Consider the following 25,372-nt stretch of genomic DNA (forward strand, 5'->3'; position numbering starts at 1 on the left):
GACAGCGTCTGTCAAATGGAAGGAGAGAAAAGAGTCCATGTGAGGGGTGTGAGGGGTCAAGAATGATGCAGGAGGCCTCACTGATGCAGCTCTTGTGGAAGATGTCCTGTAGCAGAGGGAGAGATGTTCCAATGATCTTGGCAGCTGCTTTAACAATCCGTTGGAGCTGGCCGAGATTGCCGACTTTGCATTTACCGAACGACACGGAGTTGCAGCTGTCAGAACACTCTCTATGGTGTCCCTGTAGAGCATGGTGAGGATGAGAGGAAGAAGGTTGGCCCGCTTCAGGTGTCTCAGGAAGTGGAGGCGCTGCTGGGCCTTTTTGGTGATGGAGGTGGTGTTGGTGGTCCAGGTGAGGTCTTCTGAGATGTGAACTCCCAGGAACTTGATGCTGTTAACAGTCTCTACTGTGGAACCGTGGATGCTGAGTGGTGTGTGGGTGGAGCGAGTCGACAATCATCTCCCTGGTTTTGTTCACATTCAGTGACAGGTTCTCGCTGCACCAGAACACCAGCTGCTGAACCTTTGCACGTCGACTCGTTGTTGCTGCTCACGAGTCCAACCACGGTTGTGTCGTCAGCGAACTTGATGATGTGGTTAGAACTGTGTAGGGCGGTGCAGTCGGTTTAACATAAATAACTGACATCTCATTGTCTCATTCCAACTTACCGATTTCAAGCAGTTATCTTTTTTCTTTTCTGTTGAAACAGGCTTTCTGTTGAGTGTTTTTTTTTTTATTGATTAATAATTTTATCTTAAAGCTACTTGTTAATCTTACTGTGTTTTATTTAATCTTTTGTATTTTTCTATTTTGGTACCTAACATTCTTGTTTTTTTTATCTTTTGTGTATGGCACTTTGTGACTGCCTGTCTATGAAAAGCGCCTAATAAATAAACTTTACTTATCTACTTGTTATCCATTTGCTGAATGATATCTATCTCTTGCTAACAACTTTTTTACGTGTTTTCAGACATACAAAATACTACCGTGTCTTCACTCGAGCTCAACTTTTGACCAACTCTGCAGTGATGCATTTTGTTTACATGCCAGTTTAGGGTATTATTTTAACAATCTCAGAGATAACCTTCTTGGCACTGTGTCCTGTTGTTACACAACAGCTCTGATGACATGTTCTCATGTACAATCTTGAATACCGAAAGATGAATGTCCTTTAGACACCACACATTATTGCTATAACTATGGAAGCAAATACCCGATGTTCCATTGGGAGCTTTTTGTTTTCATATAGCCACATTTAAAGCATTTCCACGGCACAAAGTAGAATACAGCCAAGAGAAAAAGAGGAAACAACTTCTTTTAGACATAAACTAGTATCTGTTTATCATACACTCGGGTTTTATGCATATGTGTACATTCTTACAATTGGTCAGTTTATTGTGCTCTTCTGTCTTCTTAGGTAATATAGTATATAATATTGTATGCTATTTTCATTCTCATGCTTATGTTTTTATCTGCACTATTTATTTAAATAAATACTGTTACATCTGGCCTAACATTAACGATAGAAGGTTCTTATGCATGACTGCCCTCAGGATTAGCCAGCAGTGCATTAGGCCCTCGTTTCTGCATGAAAAAGCACAAATTTTCGGCAGCAACTAAGCTGATTATAATGCTTTATAATGCTTTCTCTTCGCGACTACATGTGGATGATACTTTTCAGATTGAAACAGACACTTGACAGCACATAGTTTCTGGTATTTTCCTCCAGGACATACTTGTTAAGGTTTATGTTTCTTCGTAACTCTTGAAAAAAGCGTCTTTTTTAAAACTTAAACTATTTTTAACCCAAGCTGACTCATCTTTGCTTGACATTCTGGCACAAGCAAGCAAACAAGTAAATTCCTGTAACGTTAAAACAAGCAAATAAACAAGGGAAGCGCACAAAACAAACAAACCTTTGATAATTTGTCTTTAAGGAAAAACAAAACCTGAAGGACCTCTTCATTTTAGTAAGGGATGGGGTTACTGGACCGCCAACCTGGAGCCAGGCCTAGGGGAGGTCCTCAGGAGCAGGGCTGGTATATATGGAAATAAATCTTGAAAATGATTTGAGAAAAAAAAATTCAAATCAGTCGATATTGATATATATCACAATATAAATTAAATTATTATTTATGGCATGTTTAAAGGTTAATTTTGATTTTAAATAATATTTATTTTCTGTCATATGTTGAACATGATAAATGTGCTGTAGTACATTGTGTTACCATGTTTTCAATATAAACAAAAGTGACTTTTGGTGACTTTTGGACCCTCGGCTGTCTGTTAAGGTGTAAAGTTTGGCAACGCTGTTGCTTGAGTATTTGTTAACATTTTCTTTTCTCATTTTGTGTTTTATCTCACTCACACACCTAAAATTATGGTGTGTAAGGCTTCAGTAGCTTAACCATTAGTAATGTGCTTCTGCTGGTTGATCCTCCTACACTGTGTACATCAACCTAGCCTGATATGGCTGTAGAGGGTCTGGGCTCCACTACTCTGGACCTGCCCTCTTTGACAGGTGGTGTACAGGGGTGCAAACTCAGCTCAGTGAATTCAAGCATAGTACCATTATAGGATGCCACTTTTGCATCTTGCCAGTCCAGTTGTGAAATTTCCTTGCCACTAAATATTCCCCAGTCATTTGTTGCTGCTCATAAAGGAGGATCAGCGTATGCTGAGGCACATAGTGTGTGCACAGGTCTTCAACTTTGTCAAGAGATGACTGTTCTCTGAAGAGTTAAAATTGTTAAAGCTACAAAGTGTGGGTGAACAGCATATTAAAACCTGTGGATTGAATGGGGTGCCACTCAAATTCATATGCGTATAGGCAGTGTTGGGGAGTAACGGAATACATGTACCATATTTAAATATTGTATTGTATTTAAAATACAAAATATGAGTAACTGTATTCCGTTACAGTTACCGTTTAAAAAGGTGGTATTTAGAATACAGTTACTTTGTTGAAATAAATGGATTACACAGCGGTACTTTCCTGTTTCATATTGTGGCGGGTCAGGATTGTTTGGGTTTGTTTGACATCTCTGTTCTGTTGTTCCAGGTGGCAGCGTTACGGTTGCCATGGTTACAGGGTGACGCTCTCTCTCTCTCTCTCTGTGTTTCCTGGGTGAGAGAGCGCCTTTTTGTTGTTGGTGGTGTGGTAAGCTAATAGGCAGAATGCTACAGGCATAGCTCTAAAGAATGTAGCCTGATGGGCAGTGTAGTCCGTGCTGCAGGGAGAATGGACTGCCGTACCCGTAATGTGTCTGTGAGCAAGGGAGGGAGAAAAAGGAAAAGTACGAGCTGTCACCGAGCAAAAACGGGAGCTGGAAGCATGTAAATATAATAATAACCACTGCAGCCAAAAAGAGTGCCTGACGAGCCCAGCTGTAAGTAAGCTGTTAAGACTCGACTGTACACAGTGTTCGTGTTTTCCTCCAAAACAATAAGTTCTGTTGGAGCAGCCTTTCAACGCCTCTCTCTGTCTCTCGCTAGCAAACTTGACCCAGACAACAAAGTAAAGGTAGTTTTCGGCTACAAGCCCGACACGGAACCCGACGTATTAGCCAGAGGTCCCTTTACTATGGTTCAGAGCCGCAAACCTTCAGTAATAGTAATAAATCACATTCATGTAGTTGTAAACAGCATGATAATATATTAAGTAATCCAAAGTATTCAGAATACGTTACTCCCATTGAGTAACGTAACGGAATACGTTACAGAATACATTTTGGGGCATGTATTCTGTAATCTGTAATGGAATACATTTTAAAAGTAACCTTCCCAACACTGCGTATAGGGATATGACCAAAATCTCATATCCCGATATAAGAATTCTATCATCCCGACAACGATATCACAAAAATGTAACATTTTCTGTAAATTCTGTGAATCTCGGGCAGCTCGACTTGCGGGAAGTGTTTCCAGCTGGGCGTCATGTACCTGGAGTCGAGTGTTTTAACCGATGCATGAAACGATACATTTTTAGACATAAGTTGTAACGGCCGCCGTTTTCTTTGTGAGTATTTATCACACGGCGCGCTGCGGGGAAAAGCCTGTTCTAAGGTTTGAGTCTAAGGTTTATTTTTTAGCACCTGGCGTCTTTTTTTTTTTTTACTTCTCATCTGTAAATAATCTGCTCTTTCACGTGATTCAGTTTATTTTGAAAAGTCTCAATAGGATCTCAAGCTTTATTGTGAAAGGTTTATCTGGACCATAAACAAGCGGACACGCGATGGTGTTACCATCGTTGTTGCTAACGACAACACATAAAAACAGGCGCTTGTCCGTCTGTAGTGTGGTTAAAGAGAGAACTTTAAGAAATTAATATAGCCACTACAGTGACCATCAAAACGATGAAAAAATATTGCCGTAAACAGTTTATTTTGCGACACCACGAAACAAACGATAGCGTAAAATGAAACGATAGACGTTTTTATATCGTCATCCGATATATATCGTTATATCGAGCAGCCCTATATGCGTATGAAGGCAGACAAAAGAATACTTTAGGCAATATAGTGTATATTAGGTATATTACAAAAAGAAAGGATATTTTGTTTTTAATACTTTGATGAAAATCTTTTGGCCTCAATGACTGCCTTAGTCTAGAGCTCAAATGAATATCACGAAATGCTGTATTTCTTTTCTTGAGATAACCTGCTAGGCGTTTACTGCTGCCACCTTCAGTTGCTGCTTTTTGTGGCTTTCTTTGTATTCTGTTTTGTATTGATTTGTTTATTTGGGATCAGGTGACTGACTTTGCTATAAAGAATATCTCATTTCTTTACCTTAAAAAACTCTTGTTTAGTTTAATGTATGTGACTGGTATGTGTGCTTCTTGTGTACAAACATTGACAACCACAAGACAAAGAAAAAGGCTGCATAGATTAAAATAACCCTATTGCATATGAGAAATGTTGTGCAGGATAAGAAAAATAGAAATGGTCTGTCAAAATCTAGTAAAAGGTCTGGTATAAAGAATGGCGTCTGTGTCATGATCGCGCTCCGCCTATTGGTAATCCAGGCTATATAGTATCTGTGTATTGAAAGCTCATGCAGAGCACCATGGGACTCCACAGATGTACTTTACAGATATGAGCACTCACAGAAGCATAACACATGACCTAAATACTATAATGGCAAATGTTCAGCGGGCAGTGTTGTGGCTCAGAGCACAAGTTCATTTTTGTGTGTTTATGATCCGCCTCATTGCACAAAGGTAATACAGCTAGAGTTTTTGATGTTTTCACCTTCAGAGTCAGAGAGTCTCAAAGTGCTATTTCTATTTAATAAGCTAAATGTGCAGGCTGTAATCTCTTTTTGTAATTTTCTAAGTTGAGAGTGTGACAGGTGAAAGCAAAACTGAACATGACGCACACCAGACAGGAGGCTATCGAAGAAAAACAGGAAGTACAGGGAACACACACATTGACACACAGACTGATGGAACCCAGGGAACAGAGGAAGGAGAGAGAGAGCGAGGGACGAGAGAAACCAGACACACACACATCCAGAGACATGATTGGGCAAACAGGGAACTAGACAAACATGAAGACAATACTGACCTAACTGGGTGAATGCTGAGGGAAGGACACAGAGACAAGACAAAGACGTGAACAGGACCAAATAACAACTTAGACGAGAAATACTGAAGAAACTCAAACTAAACTAGGAAACATAAAATACACAGAGAACTCCAGAACACAGTAAATTATTGTAATATTGTGTACTTATTTATTACATTTAAATTAAATAATCAAAACATAAATAATGGGCCTTATGTGGCATTAACCCATAGTGACACACACTAGATGACCCTGTGCAGTCCCTTCCCCGAGGCCTCCAGCTATCACTACTGCTATTCTTTTAATCATCTCATTTTGGGTTCCTGACATCCGTCTCACTCACATGTCGCAGTTTACTTCATCATTGCCACCTTTAAGAACCTTTTTGCTTGATTAAGCAACTTTTCATACCCCATTAGTAATGTAATCAATAAACAGTATTAACAATTGTAAAACAGAAATAACATACAAACATTTATTCATAATACAGGCATTACATCTCTTTTAATAATTTTCCCTTTTCAACTTAAGAAATTCAGCTTGCATGGATTGTGCATGAGAAGGATGTTTTTTTCTGGAGTGAGCAGGTTGCAGGTTTTCCTCCCCTGACCCCTGTGAAAAGTGAGGGCTTGGCATTTCTTGTTTTTTGTACTCAGTTTTGAGTTCCTACAAGTTTGCACAAAAGCTTTGTTGTCTAGCTGTGAGCGAAGAGCCTCACTGTGACTGCCAAGGCTTCTTTGTGTGCATGGGTCTCTGGCTGAACAGACTCTTCAGCAGAATCAACAGGAATGTGGTCTGGGAGAGAATTCCCCCCCTTTTTTAATTCAGTTTCACCTGGCAGCAGGGAGCCATTCAAATGTTACTATGGTGCATTGGCACTCTTTTCAGCCTCTGTCAATCAGCCTCCGAGAGTAGTGACATAGGCCTGTGAGCTTTCTTTGCCATTCCACCGTTTGTGTGATCTTATTTTAATTTTTGGGGGAAGTTTCAAGGAAACTTTCAAACCTCCAAGTCTTATAACAGACTGCATGGTTTCTACAAATCTATGTTGCTTATGGCAGCGGTCCCCAAACTTTTTTGTGCCATGGGCCAGTTTAATGTCAAACAATATTTTCACGGACCAGCCTTTAAGGTGTCGCGGATAAATACAACAGAATAAAATGATATGACCAAGACAAAAACTGTGGTATTTTGTAAATATAATAACAAACGCAAATTCACTGTGTAATTGTGTAACTTTATTAGTAGCGTCCTCCTGAAATGTGCCAACTAAACTGAGAGTAACATCCTCCTCTCTGCCCCTTAATGCTCTCTGGTTGCTGTGGTAACACATAAATATTTCTTTCAAAATAAGACACACAACTACACCACGGGAAAAGACCCAGGGAAACCAAGTTAACAATAAAAACCCTGAAAACCATAAATTTCCCACCTAAGCCTCAACTCTCACAGCCTGGTACCAAACAACTCACGGACCGGTACCAGTACGTGGCCAGGGGGGTTGGGGACCACTGGATTATGGGTTATCAGTATTACTGACTAGATGGAGATTTTGGGTATAAGTCCTGCTATGTTAAAGAGAAGCATCTCATGGTCATGTCAAAATTCCTACTCACTCCCATCTACATCGAGAAAAAACAACAGACGCATTTTGAGCAGAATCAGGCAGATGCCTACAGATAATTAAGCCATTTTCTGTCCCTCTTACTGACCACCTCCCCAGCAGACATCTAACTGATAGTCATCACAGTGCTGTAAAAGGTCCTTTGCAATGTTCTGCTCGCCCCAAACGACCTCAGCTTGTCCAGCCGATAGGGCCAACTTTGCCCCTTCTTTTCCAGAGTATGAGTGTTATGTGACCAGTTCACTTTATTGGATTTCGTATTGTATTTGAAGTGCAAAATATAGAGGGTAAAGAGAAAGAGAGGGAGCAATGTTCCCTGAGGGGCCCCGTGCTGCATACCACCACCTCACAGACATAGTCCTTAATGTACTGTGGTTTGTTGGTAAGGAAGTCGATTGACACAGTAATTGTTTTTGCAGACTTTTCTTTCCTGTCTTCAATTAGGATAGAGTTTATTCATTAGGTAGATCAGAACTCCATCATATAGAAAATCTGTTGAGGGAATTTAACCTTTGAGTTCCAAAGCAGCATACAAGAAACATAAAGGATTTAGTGTCTCTGTAAAGAGGAGTAGGCCAAAATCTCTCCTTGGCTGTGTGCAAATCTGGTGACTAAGAACAAGAAAAATCTTACCGTTGCGCCACAATGTTTTACTTGAGGATCAAATATTTATTTCCCTCATGGACATCTACATCAATTTGTAACTTTAATTGAATGTGTTTTTCTGGATTTTTGGTTGTTACTCCATCTCTCAATTATTGGAAACTACCATAAATATGAGAGATTTTAGCAATTTCTTTGTAAATGAGCAAACTTACAAGTACAGTAGGGGATCAAAAAATGATTTCTCCCACTGTATCGACATGCCATAGCTTGAGGGACAGTGAATGACCCAATTATACACACAAACATGCATGTTAAAAAGATATCATACACATTAAATAACTTATAGGTGCCCAGTTGTGCAAAGGTTTAGTGATATTAAAACTAATGACGTCAAGTGGAATGAACTGGCAAAAGAAAGCTATGTACCGCCATATTTTATGTGTGAGTTAGGCTAAAAAGTTAGCGTCTCTCTTCTCTGGATTTAGCCATGCAGGCCTGTGGTGCATCGGTCATGTTGATCCCTTCTGTACCATGTTATCTCATTCTCTGCTGTTTCCTGTAATGGAAAAAAGAAATAAAATAGGACTGTCATCATAGATAGACTTCAGGAATCAGATGGACCATGCCTCTTCCTCTGTGGAATAGAGCTGTACAATCAGTGCTGAGTGGAAATGCTGTTTTACTCTCTCTCACTTCCTGTCTAAAACGTAGGTTACAAGCTTGTATATTGCTTTTATGATGTCCATGTAAAAAGAAATCATCACAAAGTGCAATAATTTTACTGATCATGTTTCTTTGTGTAGTGATACATTTCTCTGTTGTTGAGGTTAAGGTTACAAAGATTTTTTTTTATATTTGTTGTCATCTTCAACATGTCATTTCTTGTGCCACCTGTAGCACAGAAAAAACGTTCTGGCTTCCAGGGTTTGCTGTTCTCTTATGATTGCATGGACAGCTTAACTTTAAGAGGCCAATAAGTGACAAAAGAAAACCTTCAAACAAGTTATGACTGTTAACATTGCATTGTTTGTCCACCAGAAGGCAACGTCTCTGTTGCTGTTTAAGCAAATACAACAACCAGCTGACCTGAGCAGAGTTGGCTTGCAAAGAAGTAAATAACTACATGTAACAAACGTTGAAATGTTGTAGCAATCTGTTTGTTGTGTATGACAGAAAGAAAAAAAGTTTGGAAGATCAGATTTTTAAATTAGACACAGAAAGACATGAGACGTGCGATACAAAATGTTGGTGTTTTCTCCCCCTTTTTTCGCCCTTTCCCCTTTCAACCCAAAGTGCTTGCTCATAGAGGGTCATGTGATTGTTGGGTTTTTCTCTGTATGTATTATTGTAGGGTCTACCTCACAATATAAAGTGCCTTGAGACAACTGTTGTTGTGATTTGGCGCTGTGTAAATAAAATTGAATTGAATTGGCTGGCTGTTAATTTGTGGTTTGCTTGTTAGACCTTGTGAATTATGCTTGTTGCAGCTCTGACATAAGCGCCGATAAACACCTCACAGATGATATGATATAATTTTCTACCAGAGGACAGAGTTTATGCAAGGGCAAAAGCCTATAGCATAGGATTAGGAATTTTAGGTTTCTGACCCAATTCATGTTCCAAACAATTCAATTCTATGTTGTTTTTATATTTACTTCACCACCAGCACCAGCCATTAGTAGGACAAATTTGGCTTAGAGACAGTTAACAGTAAAGTTTCAATTTGGAGGCATTTACTAAAACACTTGTATTTGTACGTTGTTTATGACATGACTGACATGACTAAAATCATCAAATAACATCTCAATGGCATAACTCTCTCGCTTGTTCATTTACTTTCTCTCTTATCATGTTTGGTCAGAAACATTAAATAATGTAGAAGCTAGAGGGATGTTGGTTTAGTGAAACATCTGCTTACAGTAACATAACATTTTGTCATCAACTCAGTTGTTATTTCGCTTGAGTTTTCTCTTATCACCTTCAAACACGTGTGTGCAAGGAGGAACAAGGAGAGTAAGTAGTATGACTTTAAATGACAGCAGCATAATGACTCAAATGACTTTCGTTTGATTTATGTCTGGCATGTTGCCATTTATTTTACTAGTAAACAGCAGTAAATTTATGTTATTTAATGTATTTGTTATATTTGATTTTACAGAGTTTTGCTGCTGCTTAAGTTGAGACTGGTCTTGGCTTACACATAAAATTATTTCCAAACTCTTCCTTACAGTAAGGACTGTAGCTTATTTATTTAACATTGATATTAAATCTGTACTTGGTATTTGTAATACCAAGCCAAGGTATTGGATTGTTTTTATAGGAATCCACCAAGCCTCCATTGCTCACCTTCAGCTTGTGCAAAACGCTGCTGCTCGATTTTTTTAATCTAGTGCAAGCAAGTGGGAGCACACCACTCAGATTTTAGCTTCAAGTGTTTTACCAGTCCATTTTAAAATCGTTTTATTTGTCTTTAAGTCTCTCTAATGGTTGTGCCCCATTTTATCTGTCTGAACCGCTGCGCCCACATGTCCGGTCTCTTGCTCTCAGGTCAGCAGACCAAATCCTTTTGCTTGGTACAAAAATGCAACACAAACTCAGAGGTGACAGAACTTTTGCAGTTGCAGCCCCAAAATTATGGAATTATTTACCATTGTACATCGGGCAGGCTGTTTCGAAATGACGTTTAAAAACACAGTTTTACTCCCTGACTTTGACCCAGTGTAAGGTGTTGACTGTGTTTTTTAGCTACTTTTTATGTCCTTTTTTATTGTTTAATCTCTACAGCTCTTTTGTGTTTCTATATCTTTTACCTTCTTTTTATGTAAAATATGGTATGGATCAGTGCAGCCCTATTTAATTTTTTTAAATCAGATTTATTGTGTGACTTTCTTTCCAGTGACATATGTAAAGAAAGTTAATTTAAGTAATGTTTGAAAACTTAAATATTCATTTAGTTTACAGCTGTTTGAGCTAGTTTCAGTGTGTATTAAGGGCTTGCTTCTCAGCAAACCAGTCATTAAATTATCAAATTTGACCCCTGTTTTGGGGTTTTACGCTCTCACTAGATTATTTCTGTTTAACTCACTTGATTCTACCAGAAATGTGCATAGGCCAAGAAACCTGAAGAATAGTGGTGTCACTGTCTGGTTTTCCTGGTTGATAACCTGCTATGGCTTGTTTCCAGTTCTCTTCCAAACAGCTGTCAGGATGAAGAGGAGGAACCCTGGTAGTGTGAAGAGGTTGTAGAACAAAACAAAAGAACAGAAGAATAAACGGCATCCTCTTGGGCTCTTCTTTGGGACTTCTGTCTGCACTGGCGCTCACTATGAGTTAGAGCATGTCATAGCCCATTTCTACAGCTGCTTTTTGGAGACAGCAGCAACCACAACTGGAGACAGCACCCTGCTTCATGAACCAGCGGGATGCAGCGGAGGTCCTCGCACTCTCCGAGCGCCTCCTTGTAGCTTCACACAAAGGACAAGTTGACAGTGTGGTCCAGCTTATCAACAAAGGCGCAAAAGTAGCCGTTACCAAGGTAAGTGATACAATTATGTACACTACCAGTCAAAAGTTTGGACACAGGACTATTTACATTGTAGATTCTCACTGAAGGCATCAAGACCACGAATGAACACATATGGAATTATGTAGTAAACAAAAAAGTGTGACATAACTCAAAACATGTTTTATATTTTGGATTCTTCAAAATAGCAACCCTTTGCTTTGATTACTACTTTGCACACTCTTGGCATTCTCTCGATGAGCTTCATGAGGTCATCACCTGAAATGGTTTTCCAACAGTCTTGAAGGAGTTCCCAGAGACGCTGAGCACTTGTTGGCCCTTTTGCCTTCACTCTGCAGTCTGTATAATCCCAAACCGTCTTGATTGGTTTTAGGTCTGGAGACTGTAGAGGCCATGGTGCAGCACTCAATCACTCTCCTTCTTGGTCAAATAGCCCTTGCACAGCCTGGAGGTGTGTTTGGGCTCATTGTCCTGTTGAAAAATAAATGATGGTTCAACTGGATGGGATGGCATGTTGCTACAGGATGCTGTGGTAGTCATGCTGGTTAATATGCCTTCAGTTTTGAATAAATCTCCAACAGTGTCACTAGCAACACACCCCCACACCATCACACCTCCTCCTCCATGCTTTACTGTGGGAACCATGCATCCCCTTTTCTGCTTTGCAGAAAGACACGCGGGTGGAACCAAAGGTCTCAAATTCATACTCATCAGTCCACAGTACAGATTTCCACTGGTCTAATATCCATTTCTCATATCTCTTTGCCCAAACAAATCTCTTCTGCTTGTTGCTTTTCCTTAGTCGTAGTTTCTTAGCAGCTATTTGACCATAATGGCCTGATTCACACAGTCGCCTCTGAACAGTTGATGTAGAGATGTGTCTGCTACTGGAACTCTGTGTGGCATTTCTCTGGGCTCTAATCTGAGGTGCTGTTAACTTACGATTTCTGAGGCTGGTGACTCGGATGAATTTATCCTCAGCAGCAGAGGTGACTGTTGGTTTTCCTTTCCTGGGGCACTCTTCGTGTGAGCCAGTGTTGTTGTAGCGCCTGATGATTTTTACGACTGCACTTGGGGACATATTCAAGTTTTTGCCATTTCCCAGACTGACTGACCTTCTGTTCTTAAAGTAATGATGGACTGTTGTTTCTTTTTACTTAGCTGATTGTTGTCAAATATGGATGTCAGCTGTGTACCAAACTGACTTCTACACAATACAACTGATGATCCCAACCCCATTAAGAAGGCAAAAAATTCCACCAACGAACCCTGACAAAGCACACCTGTGAAGTGAAAACCATTTCAGGTGACTCCATCATGAAGCTCATTGAGAGAAGGTCAAGGGTTTGCAGCGCTATCAACAAACCCAAGGGTACTTTGGGGAATCTAAAATATAAGACATATTTAGAGTTATTTATAAATTTTTCTTTTCTACATAATTCCATATATCTTGCTTCATATATTTGATGTCTTCAGTTTGTATCTACAATGTAGAAAGTAGTAAAAACTAAAGAAAAACCATTAAATTAGAAAGTGTGTCCAAACTTTTGACTGGTAGTGTACTTAAATACTACTTTTGCTATTGTACTCTTACACACTGACGCAGTACTTTGTTCTATGCCTTTAAGTGCTTTCTGTCACACACAAAGATTTAAAAGAAATTTGACATGCAAATTCAAAGAACCAGGGGTCACAACCATTAATTTTCCAAATAATCTGATTAAACCTGAATTAAACCTACACCTAAACTTACCACTGGGGCTGAGAATCGCAAGGTTACTTAGATGACAATTTGATCAGTCTACAGAGCAATTTATCTTGACAGCTATAAGTCAAACTGTCATCTTCATCCACCATTTACAAATGGTGCAAGCCTGCAATTTCTTCTAGTTTGTCCATCAGGTTGAATTTCAATTTTTTTTCCCAACAATTCATTTTTTCGAGAAGTATTTGTTTTGCAAAAACCTGCAAAACAAATATTTTTGTCAGCCTCAAGTACTTCAGCTTGAAAACGAACTGACAAAAAATGTTAAATCGTTTTGTTAAGGTATAACAAGGCACTTGAAAGAAATGGTTCAATCTGGGAACATGAAAGGTGGGATGTGTTCTAAGGCAAGCAGAATGTTTTACTCAGACAGTAGTGGGGCTGGTAATGGAGTTGATCACGTAGTGGCCAGTGTAACTTGCAGACAACCAAACTTTCAGTCCTTGGATGGTAACAGGGAGCTCTAGATTGCTGCTCATTCTATTCAGCAGTGCAGAGAAGTGCTATTCAGTTATATTTTCAAATCCATCTGCATCTGTGCAGGGGCTGCTGCACAGATGGTGTGACCAAATCCTTTTCCTGAGCTGGGACTAATGAATGCTGGTAAGCTAAGGATATCTCAAATGGGAAGAGTTCTGTACCAGATAACATTAGTGAGTTGTGACCATACGCTATCCAAGATAAGTTTAAACTCCAGGAAGACAGAATAATAGTGGACCTATTAACTATGGAGACCATTTGATTTGAATCAAAGGTGAAATCAAATAGACCAATACGGCAAGGCCGGGATGGTCCATTTGGTAAAGTAAATCCGTTGGGCATCTTTCTTTGCCTTTAGACAATAATTCTGATGGCAAAAGAACCAAACGGGACAGGCAAAAAACAAACAAACAAAAAAACAAACTATGGAGACCACTAATATCTCTACATAAGGAGGTAAGCAAGTGACAAAATCTAATCAAAACCTGCAACACCTGCTGGATAAGATGGTCATTTCCCAGTAGAAGTCCTAACATTAAGGCCTTCCAGTTACCCCCTTCCACAAAGGTTAGCCTGACTTTCAGCAGCTTGCATTTTCCAATATCATAATTACATGGAACAGGTGTTAGAAGCCGGGAAAAGTAACTACAGGGGCAAAGCTTACTTTCTTGTCCTGAATATTGGAACAGGACTGGACTGACATCGGAGTCTAGAGGCATTTAACTCCACAATGAACTAAAGTTTGGGGTTGGGTTAGACCAGGATGGGTGCTGGTGTGAAACGCTCCTTAAATTGACGGAAGGCAATGTCGATTTCTGTGGACTGAGAGATGGGAACTTTGGGAGAGATGAGTTTGGTGAGTGGAGTATCTGTCTGAGTGAAGTTATGGAGGGCTTTTCCATAAAAGCTGACAAAACCTAAGAAGTGCTGAAGTTGCTTCTGGGTGGTTGGTACTGGCCACTCATCCATAGCCTTGGTCTTCTCCAGGTCTGTCTTCACCTGCATTAACACATATTCCAAAAATGTTACACATGAAATTCTCACTTTTCAGTTTTCATGTACAGTCAATACTCCAGGAGCCTTTGGGGGACTTGGTTTATATGACAGCAGTGTTTACTGAGAGATTTGGACAAGACCTAAATATTGTCAAGATATATGAAAGCAAACATGTCCAAGAAATAACTTAACACATGGTTTTTAAGAGCCATGTTAGTCAAACCAAAAGACATCAGTAAATACCCAAACTGTCCTAGGGGAGTGTTAAAAACAGTTTTTCCACCCATCATTCTGTGAGTCTAAGCAGGTGGTAGGCAAGTCCAGTTTTATGAAAATGTTGGCTCTGTGTAATGGTTTGAATGCTGAGCTGATGAGAGGGAGTGGGTATTTATTTTTAATGGTGATCTGCTCTGATTAACTCCATGTTAATCTATACAAGGTCTTAAGCTTATTTTACACTAGTACCTACTCGGCTTGACTCGACTCAAGCTGAGATGGTATACCTTCTGCTAAGTCTATGGCTTGTTGTTAGACTTGGGGACCACGATCTTGGATTTTGTGCAGCCATTTCCTTCACTGTTGGGTTTCAAAAATGTTGGTTTTTGATTTCTATATAGGAATCACACTCACGAATCATCAAGTAACGCGATTGACTGGGCAATTTATGGCATGGAGTCTGTTGACGTCACATTTTTGGATGGACTCAATTCACTTGGAACCTATCAGAACAGGTGCTAAAAAAGTACCTGGTACCAAGTGGTACCCCTTAATGGAAAACCCTAAAAACCCAGTTGAATCAAGTTGAGTCAGGCGAAGTTGAGCCAAGTAGGTACAAGTGGAAAAAGGCATCAGTGTCATGTTTTTTGGTTTGGCAATAAAAAAAACCCCTAACAGTAACCAGAGCAGAAGATGGCTGGATGATTCTTGATTCAATTCAATTCAATTTTATTTATATAGCACCAAATCACAACATAAGTCGCCTCAAGGCGCTTCATAGATACAGAGAAAAACCCAACAATCATATGACCCCCTATGAGCAAGCACTTTGGCAACAGTGGGAAGGAAAAACTCCCTTTTAACAGGAAGAAACCTCCGGCAGAACCAGGCTCAGGGAGGAGCGGCCATCTGCTGCGACCGGTTGGGGTGAGAGAAGGAAGACAGATAAAAGACATGCTGTGGAAGAGAGACAGAGGTTAATAACAGATATGATTCGATGCAGAGAGGTCTATTAATACATAGTGAGTGAGAAAGGTGACTGGAAAGGAAAAACTCAATGCATCATGGGAATCCCCCGGCAGCCTATGTCTATTGCAGCATAACTATGTCTATTGCTGCTAAGCATTTCCGTGTATTTTTCCATGGCCTCTCTTTCTGGCTGAGAGAGGTTGTATAAACTACTGGTGGGTAGTGTGACTCCTGGTAGAAGGTTGATGGCACAGTCAAATGGGCAGTGTGGCGGCAGAGACAGAACTTTGTCCTTACTGAACACCAAATGTAGATCATGGTATTCCTTTGAGACTGAGAAAATACAAAGCAGCAAGTACTCATGGTGGTTCTGTCTTGGGTAGGACTACAACGATTCATCAAGTAATTAGAATATTTTGATTTAAAAAAAATTGGACACAAATGTTTTGCTTTGATGCATAGTTTAACACATGGCTCTGTAGTGCATCAATTTGTTTAACAATCATGAACATTTCACCTACATTTGCACCTAAAAACAGACCTTCAATATAAATATTTAGGAGCAGCAAGTGAATAAAAAGTCTGACAATGTTAAGCCCACATAACCAAACACAAAACAAAAACACTGATAGCACAACAGCAGCAGTGCTGATGACGTTGGCATAGTGTAACATGGAGCTGGAGTCTGTTTACATACCGCGAAGAGTAAAGAGGCAGAGCTGTTACCAAGATGGTTAGCTCAAGTTGAGTGAATGAAAACGTGTTTCTAGCATCCAATACAGCAGCACTTATTCCTGTAATCACCAATAAAACCTTTACTGGGAAAAAGCTATCGGGAGTCTTTCATCAAAACACCTGATCAAAAAACTCCAACGAGAAGAAAAGCAAACTCTGTAGCTTCTCCTGTTTATTTTGTCTGATGAATCCAAATTTGAAGCTGGTTTAACAGAAGAGGGGCCTGAAAACTGAAGGCTCACTGCCTCCCATTCTGCTCATAAATACTCTAGGAACCACATGTAAGCCCGCAGTCCGAGAGCAAAGTGCTCTAATGGGGTGATTATTCAATAATCTGCAGTAAGCCTTCAGAAGTTGTATTAAAACAGATGCAGATGACCTGTTAACTTAGTCTGATACTAAACTTGTTAAATTATACAGCTTACTGAAGGCTGACGGCAGCTATTCTATTGTATATGGAAGTGATACCTGCAGCAAACAGGGGTGAGTCTAAAGGGTGGATGGGGTGTACTTGGTCCATGTACATTTTACATATACATGGACCATTAAACTCTGAGCCACTGACCTGAGGGTTGTTAGGTTAGACACTGAATTAATATTATTAATATTAATATTAATTAATGTGTACATGCTCATAACATGTTTTCAGCGCAAAACATGTCTGCTATTAATTTCAGAAAACCTTCCAAAAAGACAGACTGAAGGTACATTTTTATGCCTTTGTTTAGATTATGTAGTTGATATTTGACTACACTTGAGATTATTTATATAATTTTTGCATTTAAGAAAACGCTGTTTGCATGTTTCAATTAAACATAATGAGTTGAAGTTGGCACTGAGCTGCAGGGATCCAGATGTTTAACAGTATCACAGCTGAGCTGCTGTAGAGCCAGATGGATTCCACTGACACAGCTTCCTTAGGGCTGTGCTTCATTCTTTATATATGTCTTGGGTCGAAAGCTGAGTCCACACTATGCTTTTCCAAATAAAGTATGCATTTCTTACTCTAAATAAACAGGGCAACTCGTCTCCCCTCTGCTAGGAAACAGATTTATCAATTACAGACACTATTCAGTTTCCCGTGAACGTTAGTATATGGTTTGACTAAGCTGCTGCTATATGCTGAAATTTTCAGGATTAGTCATTAAACTAACATCAGTGTTAGCTTGCTGTTATTGGAAAATGGTAAGGTTAACATCAAAGTGTTATCCCACATTTCCTTCATTATATCTATATTCAAAACTGTGTAATGTCTGCAAGAATGTTCACGATATTGCCAAAAGTATTCACTCATCTGCTTTCACATATTGGCCTACCCTTTTCCCTATAACAGCTTCAAATCTTCTGGGAAGACTTTCCTCGTGGTTTAGGAGTGTGTTTACACCTGAGTTGAAATGAGCCAATAAGGACTCCTATTAGGCTAGGTTGGCTTGTGGGACTCCGGAGGCAGCTAAGAGGTAGTGGCAGGCCAAGATAATTATGGCTCTGGTAGTAACTGAAGCAAACATTCATGTGTGGAAGGCCCTCTCCCCTGCCACCTTCTCCAGCTTGTCTGGGAGAACACCAAGGTGTTTCCAAGCCAGCCGAGACATGCAATCTCTCCAATGTGGGTCTGCCCCGGGGGCCCCTTCCCAGTGGGACATGCCGGGAACACCTCACTGAGAAGGCGCCCAGGAGGCATCCTTGTCAGATGCTGGAAGCACCTCAACTGGGTCCTTTCGATGTGGGGGAGCAGCTGCTCTACTCTGAGCCCTTCCCAGATGGCTGAAATTATCACCCTATCTCTAAGGGAGAGGCACTGTGTCCCAACCTATCGTTATACGTGATTCTGAGATTCTAAGAGAAATGGTATTAAGTGTGTTGTAACAGAATCATAAGCCCTTTTTTCATTATTACCTACCCGGATCGATTAGCCACAGATCAACACAACTCGACTCAGCTCAACTAGTTTTCCATTACAACCCAGTACTACCCCGTGTGTGCTTGTCATCATAGCAACACATCTGCATGTCCTGTGACGTAATTAATATGAGACAAAGGTGGACATCAAGCTAACGATATACCTGCTGCTTGGGCTGTGGCTTTTCATCAGACTCCAGGGAACACAGCAGTGTTTTTTTGGAGCCATTTCCCTCATTGCCAGTTTCAAAAATTGTGGTTTTGATTTTTTGAACGAGCCACCTACCAGCCAGTCAGTGGCATGCAATCTGACCACGTCACATTTATTACCTGCTCGGATTGCTTGAGCCCCGGCCGAGTAGGTACTAATAGAAAAGGGGCTATAATTTATGTGTGGTTACGCAGACAGTTAACCGTGCTTAATTGCTTAATACTGATCAGAATATAATCAGGTCTAAGTTTAAATTATATAACGAATAGCACTGTTACCTCACAGCAAGAAGGTGCAAGTTTGACTCCACCATCTAGCTGGGGCCTTTCTATGTGGAGTTTGCGTGTGTTCTCTTTGGGTTCTCTGGCTTATTCCCTGTCTCTCTGTGTTAGCCCTGCAACAGAGTGGCAATCTATCCATCTGTCTTGCCATTTGGTAGCTGGGATAGTCTCCTGCGACCCTGATAAGGATAAGCAGGAGAGGATGGATGGATTTTAATAACAGGCCTCTCACTCACACTCTTTGTCTTCTGCGAGAGGAGCAGTTCAGAAGACAAACTTTTAACTCTTGGATCTAGGATTTTCAAGTTGAAATTCCAGCAGAGACATTAACCGCTGTCCAAACTCTGAACTTAAAAACCTATTTTGTGTTTTTTTGGCTTTTTCTCTGCTCATTTTTGCTGTGTTAGATTATAAGTCTAAAACAGCAATAGGATTTCCATTGTTTTCCTGCTAGATTACAACTTCTATTTTCCTGTGGTTTCCCGTTGGACTGTTATTATCAACACCAAAAACATAGATAAGTGCATCTTCAGGTCTGGATGTACTTGTCTCTTCTCAACCTCTCTCCTCTCGAAAATTAGAAAAAAATCATCGTGTCAGAGTGCATTAAATAGAAAAGTATAACTCAAATGCTTTGATTATTGTTTTGTTTTATTTTATTTTTTAATAGTTTTGTTTTTGTTATTATTATTTGATTCTGCTTTGCTCCTGTTAATTGCTTTAATAAAATATTGAACATTTAAAAAGTCAAATTGGTGGACATAAGTATAAACAGCTCTTACTACTCTAGCCTAAAAGTAACAGACTTTTAGGGACTTCGAGGGATCCAGAGGGGAGCTTCCTTTAACGGGTGTGGCTCATGAATGCTGGGACTGCAAGGCTACTTGGGGGCAGCTTTTATCAGAGGCAGTGGGGTAGACACTCGGAGGAGAAAGGTAATCAGCTCTGGGCAGGTCCCCTGTAGAGCTCAGGCTCCACCTGAGCTCTACACTGCCTACTGGATAATACCCATAGGATCAGAGATTATGGCTTTTTTAAACAGTGAGCTGATCCAGACCTCCTTTGTTTTGGTACCGTGCCACAGATTGACAGTACATATACAGTGGGGCAAAAAAGTATTTAGTCAGCCACCGATTGTGCAAGTTCCCCCACCTAAAATGATGACAGAGGTCAGTAATTTGCACCAGAGGTACACTTCAACTGTGAGAGACAGAATGTGAAAAAAAAAATCCATGAATCCACATGGTAGGATTTGTAAAGAATTTATTCGTAAATCAGGGTGGAAAATAAGTATTTGGTCAATAACAAAAATACAACTCAATACTTTGTAACATAACCTTTGTTGGCAATAACAGAGGTCAAACGTTTACTATAGGTCTTTACCAGGTTTGCACACACAGTAGCTGGTATTTTGGCCCATTCCTCCATGCAGATCTTCTCGAGAGCAGTGATGTTTTGGGGCTGTCGCCGAGCAACACGGACTTTCAACTCCCGCCACAGATTTTCTATGGGGTTGAGGTCTGGAGACTGGCTAGGCCACTCCAGGACTTTCAAATGCTTCTTACGGAGCCACTCCTTTGTTGCCTGGGCGGTGTGTTTTGGATCATTGTCATGTTGGAAGACCCAGCCTCGTTTCATCTTCAAAGTTCTCACTGATGGAAGGAGGTTTTGGCTCAAAATCTCACGATACATGGCCCCATTCATTCTGTCCTTAACACGGATCAGTCGTCCTGTCTCCTTGGCAGAAAAACAGCCCCATAGCATGATGTTTCCACCCCCATGCTTCACAGTAGGTATGGTGTTCTTGGGATGCAACTCAGTATTCTTCGTCCTCCAAACATGACGAGTTGAGTTTATACCAAAAAGTTCTACTTTGTCATGTGGTCAGATGAAACCATTCTCCCAATCCTCTGCTGTATCATCCATGTGCTCTCTGGCAAACTTCAGACGGGCCTGGACATGCACTGGCTTCAGCAGCGGAACACGTCTGGCACTGCGGGATTTGATTCCCTGCCGTTGTAGTGTGTTACTGATGGTGACCTTTGTTACTTTGGTCCCAGCTCTCTCCAGGTCATTCACCAGGTCCCCCCGTGTGGTTCTGGGATCTTTGCTCACCGTTCTCATGATCATTTTGACCCCACGGGATGAGATCTTGCGTGGAGCCCCAGATCGAGGGAGATTATCAGTGGTCTTGTATGTCTTCCATTTTCTGATGATTGCTCCCACAGTTGATTTTTTCACACCAAGCTGCTTGCCTATTGTAGATTCACTCTTCCCAGTCTGGTGCAGGTCTACAATACTTTTCCTGGTGTCCTTCGAAAGCTCTTTGGTCTTGGCCATGGCGGAGTTTGGAGTCTGACTGTTTGAGGCTGTGGACAGGTGTCTTTTATACAGATGATGAGTTCAAACAGGTGCCATTCATACAGGTAACGAGTGGGGGACAGAAAAGCTTCTTACAGAAGACGTTACAGGTCTGTGAGAGCCAGAGATTTTCCATGTTTGAGGTGGCCAAATACTTATTTTCCACCCTGATTTACGAATAAATTCTTTACAAATCCTACCATGTGAATTCATGGATTTTTTTTTTCACATTCTGTCTCTCACAGTTGAAGTGTACCTCTGGTGCAAATTACTGACCTCTGTCATCATTTTAAGTGGGGGAACTTGCACAATCGGTGGCTGACTAAATACTTTTTTGCCCCACTGTACATATATACAGCAAAAATATGGATTCTACTGTCTAAATGTATACAATAACATTCATATTTGAGGGTCCTTATATTGGGGAGAAACACACTGTAATGCACTGTTTATTTTCTGTGCAAAATGTGTGCTATACTTTTAAAGCATGGACTGAGAATTGGGTTTTCAGTTGACTTATTACTGATACCATGTAGCAGATTGAATTGAATTGTGCCTCTAGTTGACCACAGTCACAGTCTACAGCATCAAATATTGATATAGTTTTTACAGTTGACTAGCTTACTCTCCAGTGATAATCTTATGTGCACTCTGATGTTGTCTTACTGTTTGTTTTATGTCCATAGTATGGCAGAAGTCCCTTACACTTGGCTGCCTACAAAGGCCATATTGAGGTTGTTCGTGTCCTGCTCAAAGCTGGCTGCAACCTGGACATCCAAGACGATGTGAGTAGATTCAAGTCTGTCATCCTTCTGTCCAGTTCCAGCTCTTACCGCAGTCCTAAGCATGTCGTCACCAATAGCTGCTTCTCTTTTTGCTTCTCAATAATTTTTTTTAATTCAGCTTTTTACACAAACATAACTGTAGTTTGATGGCCCCCAGTGGCCTTGAATGGGACTCTCTGGTCTGCCCACTGATGGGTCTTCCTTCAGCATGCAAGTCCATCTTCCCCACAGACAGTGATAACCCAGATCTCTGGTATTGCCAAATTCACTCTCTGTGGTCAATGAGCTCTGCAGCAGGTTGCAGTACAGCCTCCAACACTGGGGGGAGCAAGAGATGCAGACTGAGAAAGAAGGAAAAGGACGATGAGGAAGAAGGGAGAAGCCATTGGAGAAAGGCTAAGAAAGAGCATGGAGGATCAGGGAAATTGAAAGAGGTTAGCCAAATCTGGTCCTACTGATTCAACAAAAATCTGTACCCCCCCATCTTTCCCTGAACACTGCTACTACTCAACCACTGCTCAGCTTCGTTCTAGCTTGGATTGATCCTGTTCTTTGCCTCTCCCTCGTGTTCTTTATCTCATGGAAGTCATTACTCTTTTTTTTCTTTTTGTGCTCTGATGTCAAACTACTACTACTGTCATGTCACTCACTGCTAATCTTCTCTATGGCCAGCATTCCATTTACGGCTGATCTTAAGTGTGGAAACTTTTACTGGGACTTGACTACTTTCATTTCATCACATGAACCACACTGGACAAACTGTGACTAAACAACATTATCTGTGGTTGCTATAACTGCACCATATTAAAACCATTACTGACATAGTCAGGAATAACTCATTACCCTTAGGAATATACAAAAATGTAAACATTAGTAGGACCTAGAGTGCTGGTGTAGTTCAGTTGTCCCTGGTTCAAGTCTAACCTGTGGACTTTTGCTGTGTCTTCCCACCCTCTGCTCTAATATAAAAAAAGCACACAAAAAGACCCCCCTAAAAAAAAGAAGAACCTTAGTTGGAACTAGGGTTGTTTGAATTTCAGGGTTAGAATTTCAAATTTGATACTGATACCCAGGAACATGCACAATACAATTTTTGACCAGGAGGAGAGAGGTTCTCTGCCAGGTGAACACCAAGGAATTTGGTGCTCTTGCCGATTTCCACAGAGGATCCATCGATGTAAAGTGGACAGTGATCTCAACAACCATCTATTAGTTTTTTGGCCTTTTTCACCTTTATTGACAGACACAATAAACTAAGAGCAAGAACGCGGAGGGAGAGAGAGAGGGTCGGATGTCATGCGGTCGGATTCAAACCCAAGCCAGCCACTCTTAGCCGTATGGCATGTGCACACATGCTAAACTGCCCACAACCATCTCTTTTATTTTGTCCATGTTAAGAGACAGGTTGATGATGCTAAACCAGTCCGCTGTTGCACCCTGTCTCTATATGCTGACTCATTGTTCTTGCTGATAAGACACACCACAGTCGGGTCATCGGCGATCTGGTTTGAACTGTGCATTGGTGCACAGTCGTGAGTTAGCGGTTAGTGGGCTAAGCACACAGCCCTGAGGGGCTCCAGTGCTCAGTTTGGTGGTGTTGGAGATGCTGTTACTGATCCGGACTGTCTGAGGTCTCTAAATGGTAAATGGCCTGTATTTGTATAGCGCTTTACTTAGTCCCTAAGGACCCCAAAACGCTTTACACTACATTCAGTGATCCACCCATTCACACATACATTCACACACTGGTGATGGCAAGCTACATTGTAGCCACAGCTCCCCTGGCGCGCACTGACAGAGGCAAGGCTGCCGGACACTGGCGCCACCGGGCCCTCGGACCACCACCAGTAGGCAACGGGTGAAGTGTTTTGCCCAAGGACACAATGACCGAGACTGTCGGAGCTGGGGCTCAAACCGGCAACCTTCCGATTACAAGACGAACTGCCAACTCTTGAGCCACGATCGCAACACGTGAACCTACGTCAGAAAGACCAGGATCCAGATGGAGAGGGAAGTTTTCAGGCCCAGCAGGCTCAGTTTTCCAATGCTGAGGAATTATTGTGTTGAATGCTGAACTGAAATCTATGAACAGCATTCGCACATATGTGTCTTTATTGTCCTGGTGGGTGAGGGCAAGTTGTAAGGTGGTGCAGTGTAACCTGCAGTGGGTCCAGTGTGGGTGGCAGCAGGGTCTTAATGTCCCTCATGACGAGCCTCTCAAAGCACTTTATCATGATGGGTATGAGTGCAACGGGAAGATAGTCATTGAGGCAGGACACTGGGGACACTGGGTACTTTTTTGGCACAGGAACGAAGGGGGTTGCCTTGAGGCACGTTGAGATGACAGCAGTGCTCAGAGAGAGGTTGAAGATATCAGTGAGGACATCTGTCAGCTGGTCTGCACATTCTCTGAGCACTCTCCCAGGGGATTTTATCTGGCGCAGCAGTCTTCAGTAGGTTAACTCTTTAAAGAGTTTTTCTCACATCAGGCGAGGTCACATACAGAATCTGGTTGTTGTGAGGAGCGGGTAGACTTCCTTGCCAACACGTCACTGAGCGTCAAACCGTGCATAGAAGTTGTTCAGCACATCTGGTAGGAAGGTGTCACCGTTGCAGGCAGGACTGGAGGCTAGGTTTCCATAGCAATCCGGAGTGGCTGGTGCGTGTTACTGCCGTGCTGGCATTTTTTTAATAACCTGCAAGTTTAAACTGAAATATCTCTTGTTTTTAAGTAGCTAGCTAATTTGCTAATTTACACTCAACCAGCTGGCTCAAAATGTCAAGGATGTTCAGACAGGAAATTTCATAACTCAAGGAATTGTACCTTCAACCACCTCCTGTACATGGATGACATCAAGCTGTATGCCAAGAGTGAACAAGACATTGATTCACTGATCCACACCACCAGGATATACAGCAATGACATCAGAATGTCATTTGGACTGGAAAAGTGTAGTCGGATGGTAACAAAGAGAGGGAAGGTAGTCAGAACTGAGGGGTTGGAACTACCAGAAGGCAACATTGCAGACGTAGAGGACAGCTACAAGTACCTGGGCATCCCACAGGGAAATGGAAACCATGAAGAGGCCGCTAGGAAAGCTGCAACCACCAGGTACCTGCCAAGGGTCAGGCAAGTCCTGGGGAGTCAGCTGAACGGTAAGAACAAGATCTGGGCTATCAACACCTACGCCCTGCCCGTGATCAGGTACCCAGCTGGGATAATAAGCTGGCTAAAGGAGGAGATAGAAGCCACTGATATCAAGACAAAAAAGCTCCTGACCATGCATGGAGGGTTTCACCCCAAGCGGAAGGAAGGAGGCCAGGGACTGGTGAGTGTCAGCACCACAGTACAG

At 41.3% G+C, this 25,372-nt stretch overlaps 1 protein-coding gene across 5 annotated transcripts in view; it reads left to right on the plus strand.

Moving 5' to 3' along the window:
• ankrd6b (ankyrin repeat domain 6b) overlaps nt 1-25,372 on the plus strand; it is a 61,254-nt gene that overhangs the window by 8,383 nt on the left and 27,499 nt on the right. For 2 of the 5 annotated variants that reach the window (XM_040027184.1, XM_040027188.1), the window contains exons 1-3: nt 11,219-11,333; nt 21,921-22,019; nt 22,177-22,453. In XM_040027184.1, coding sequence (XP_039883118.1) covers nt 21,922-22,019; nt 22,177-22,453 — 375 coding nt within the window. In that variant the 5' untranslated portion in view covers nt 11,219-11,333; nt 21,921. Of the gene's footprint in view, nt 1-10,982; nt 11,334-21,920; nt 22,020-22,176; nt 22,454-25,372 lie in introns of those variants that run through there. The other 3 variants (XM_040027193.1, XM_040027211.1, XM_040027200.1) reach the window with 2 other exon arrangements.

Source organism: Simochromis diagramma, unplaced genomic scaffold (genome assembly GCF_900408965.1).
Source record: "Simochromis diagramma unplaced genomic scaffold, fSimDia1.1 OVJJ01000746.1, whole genome shotgun sequence".
Lineage (NCBI taxonomy): Eukaryota > Metazoa > Chordata > Actinopteri > Cichliformes > Cichlidae > Simochromis > Simochromis diagramma.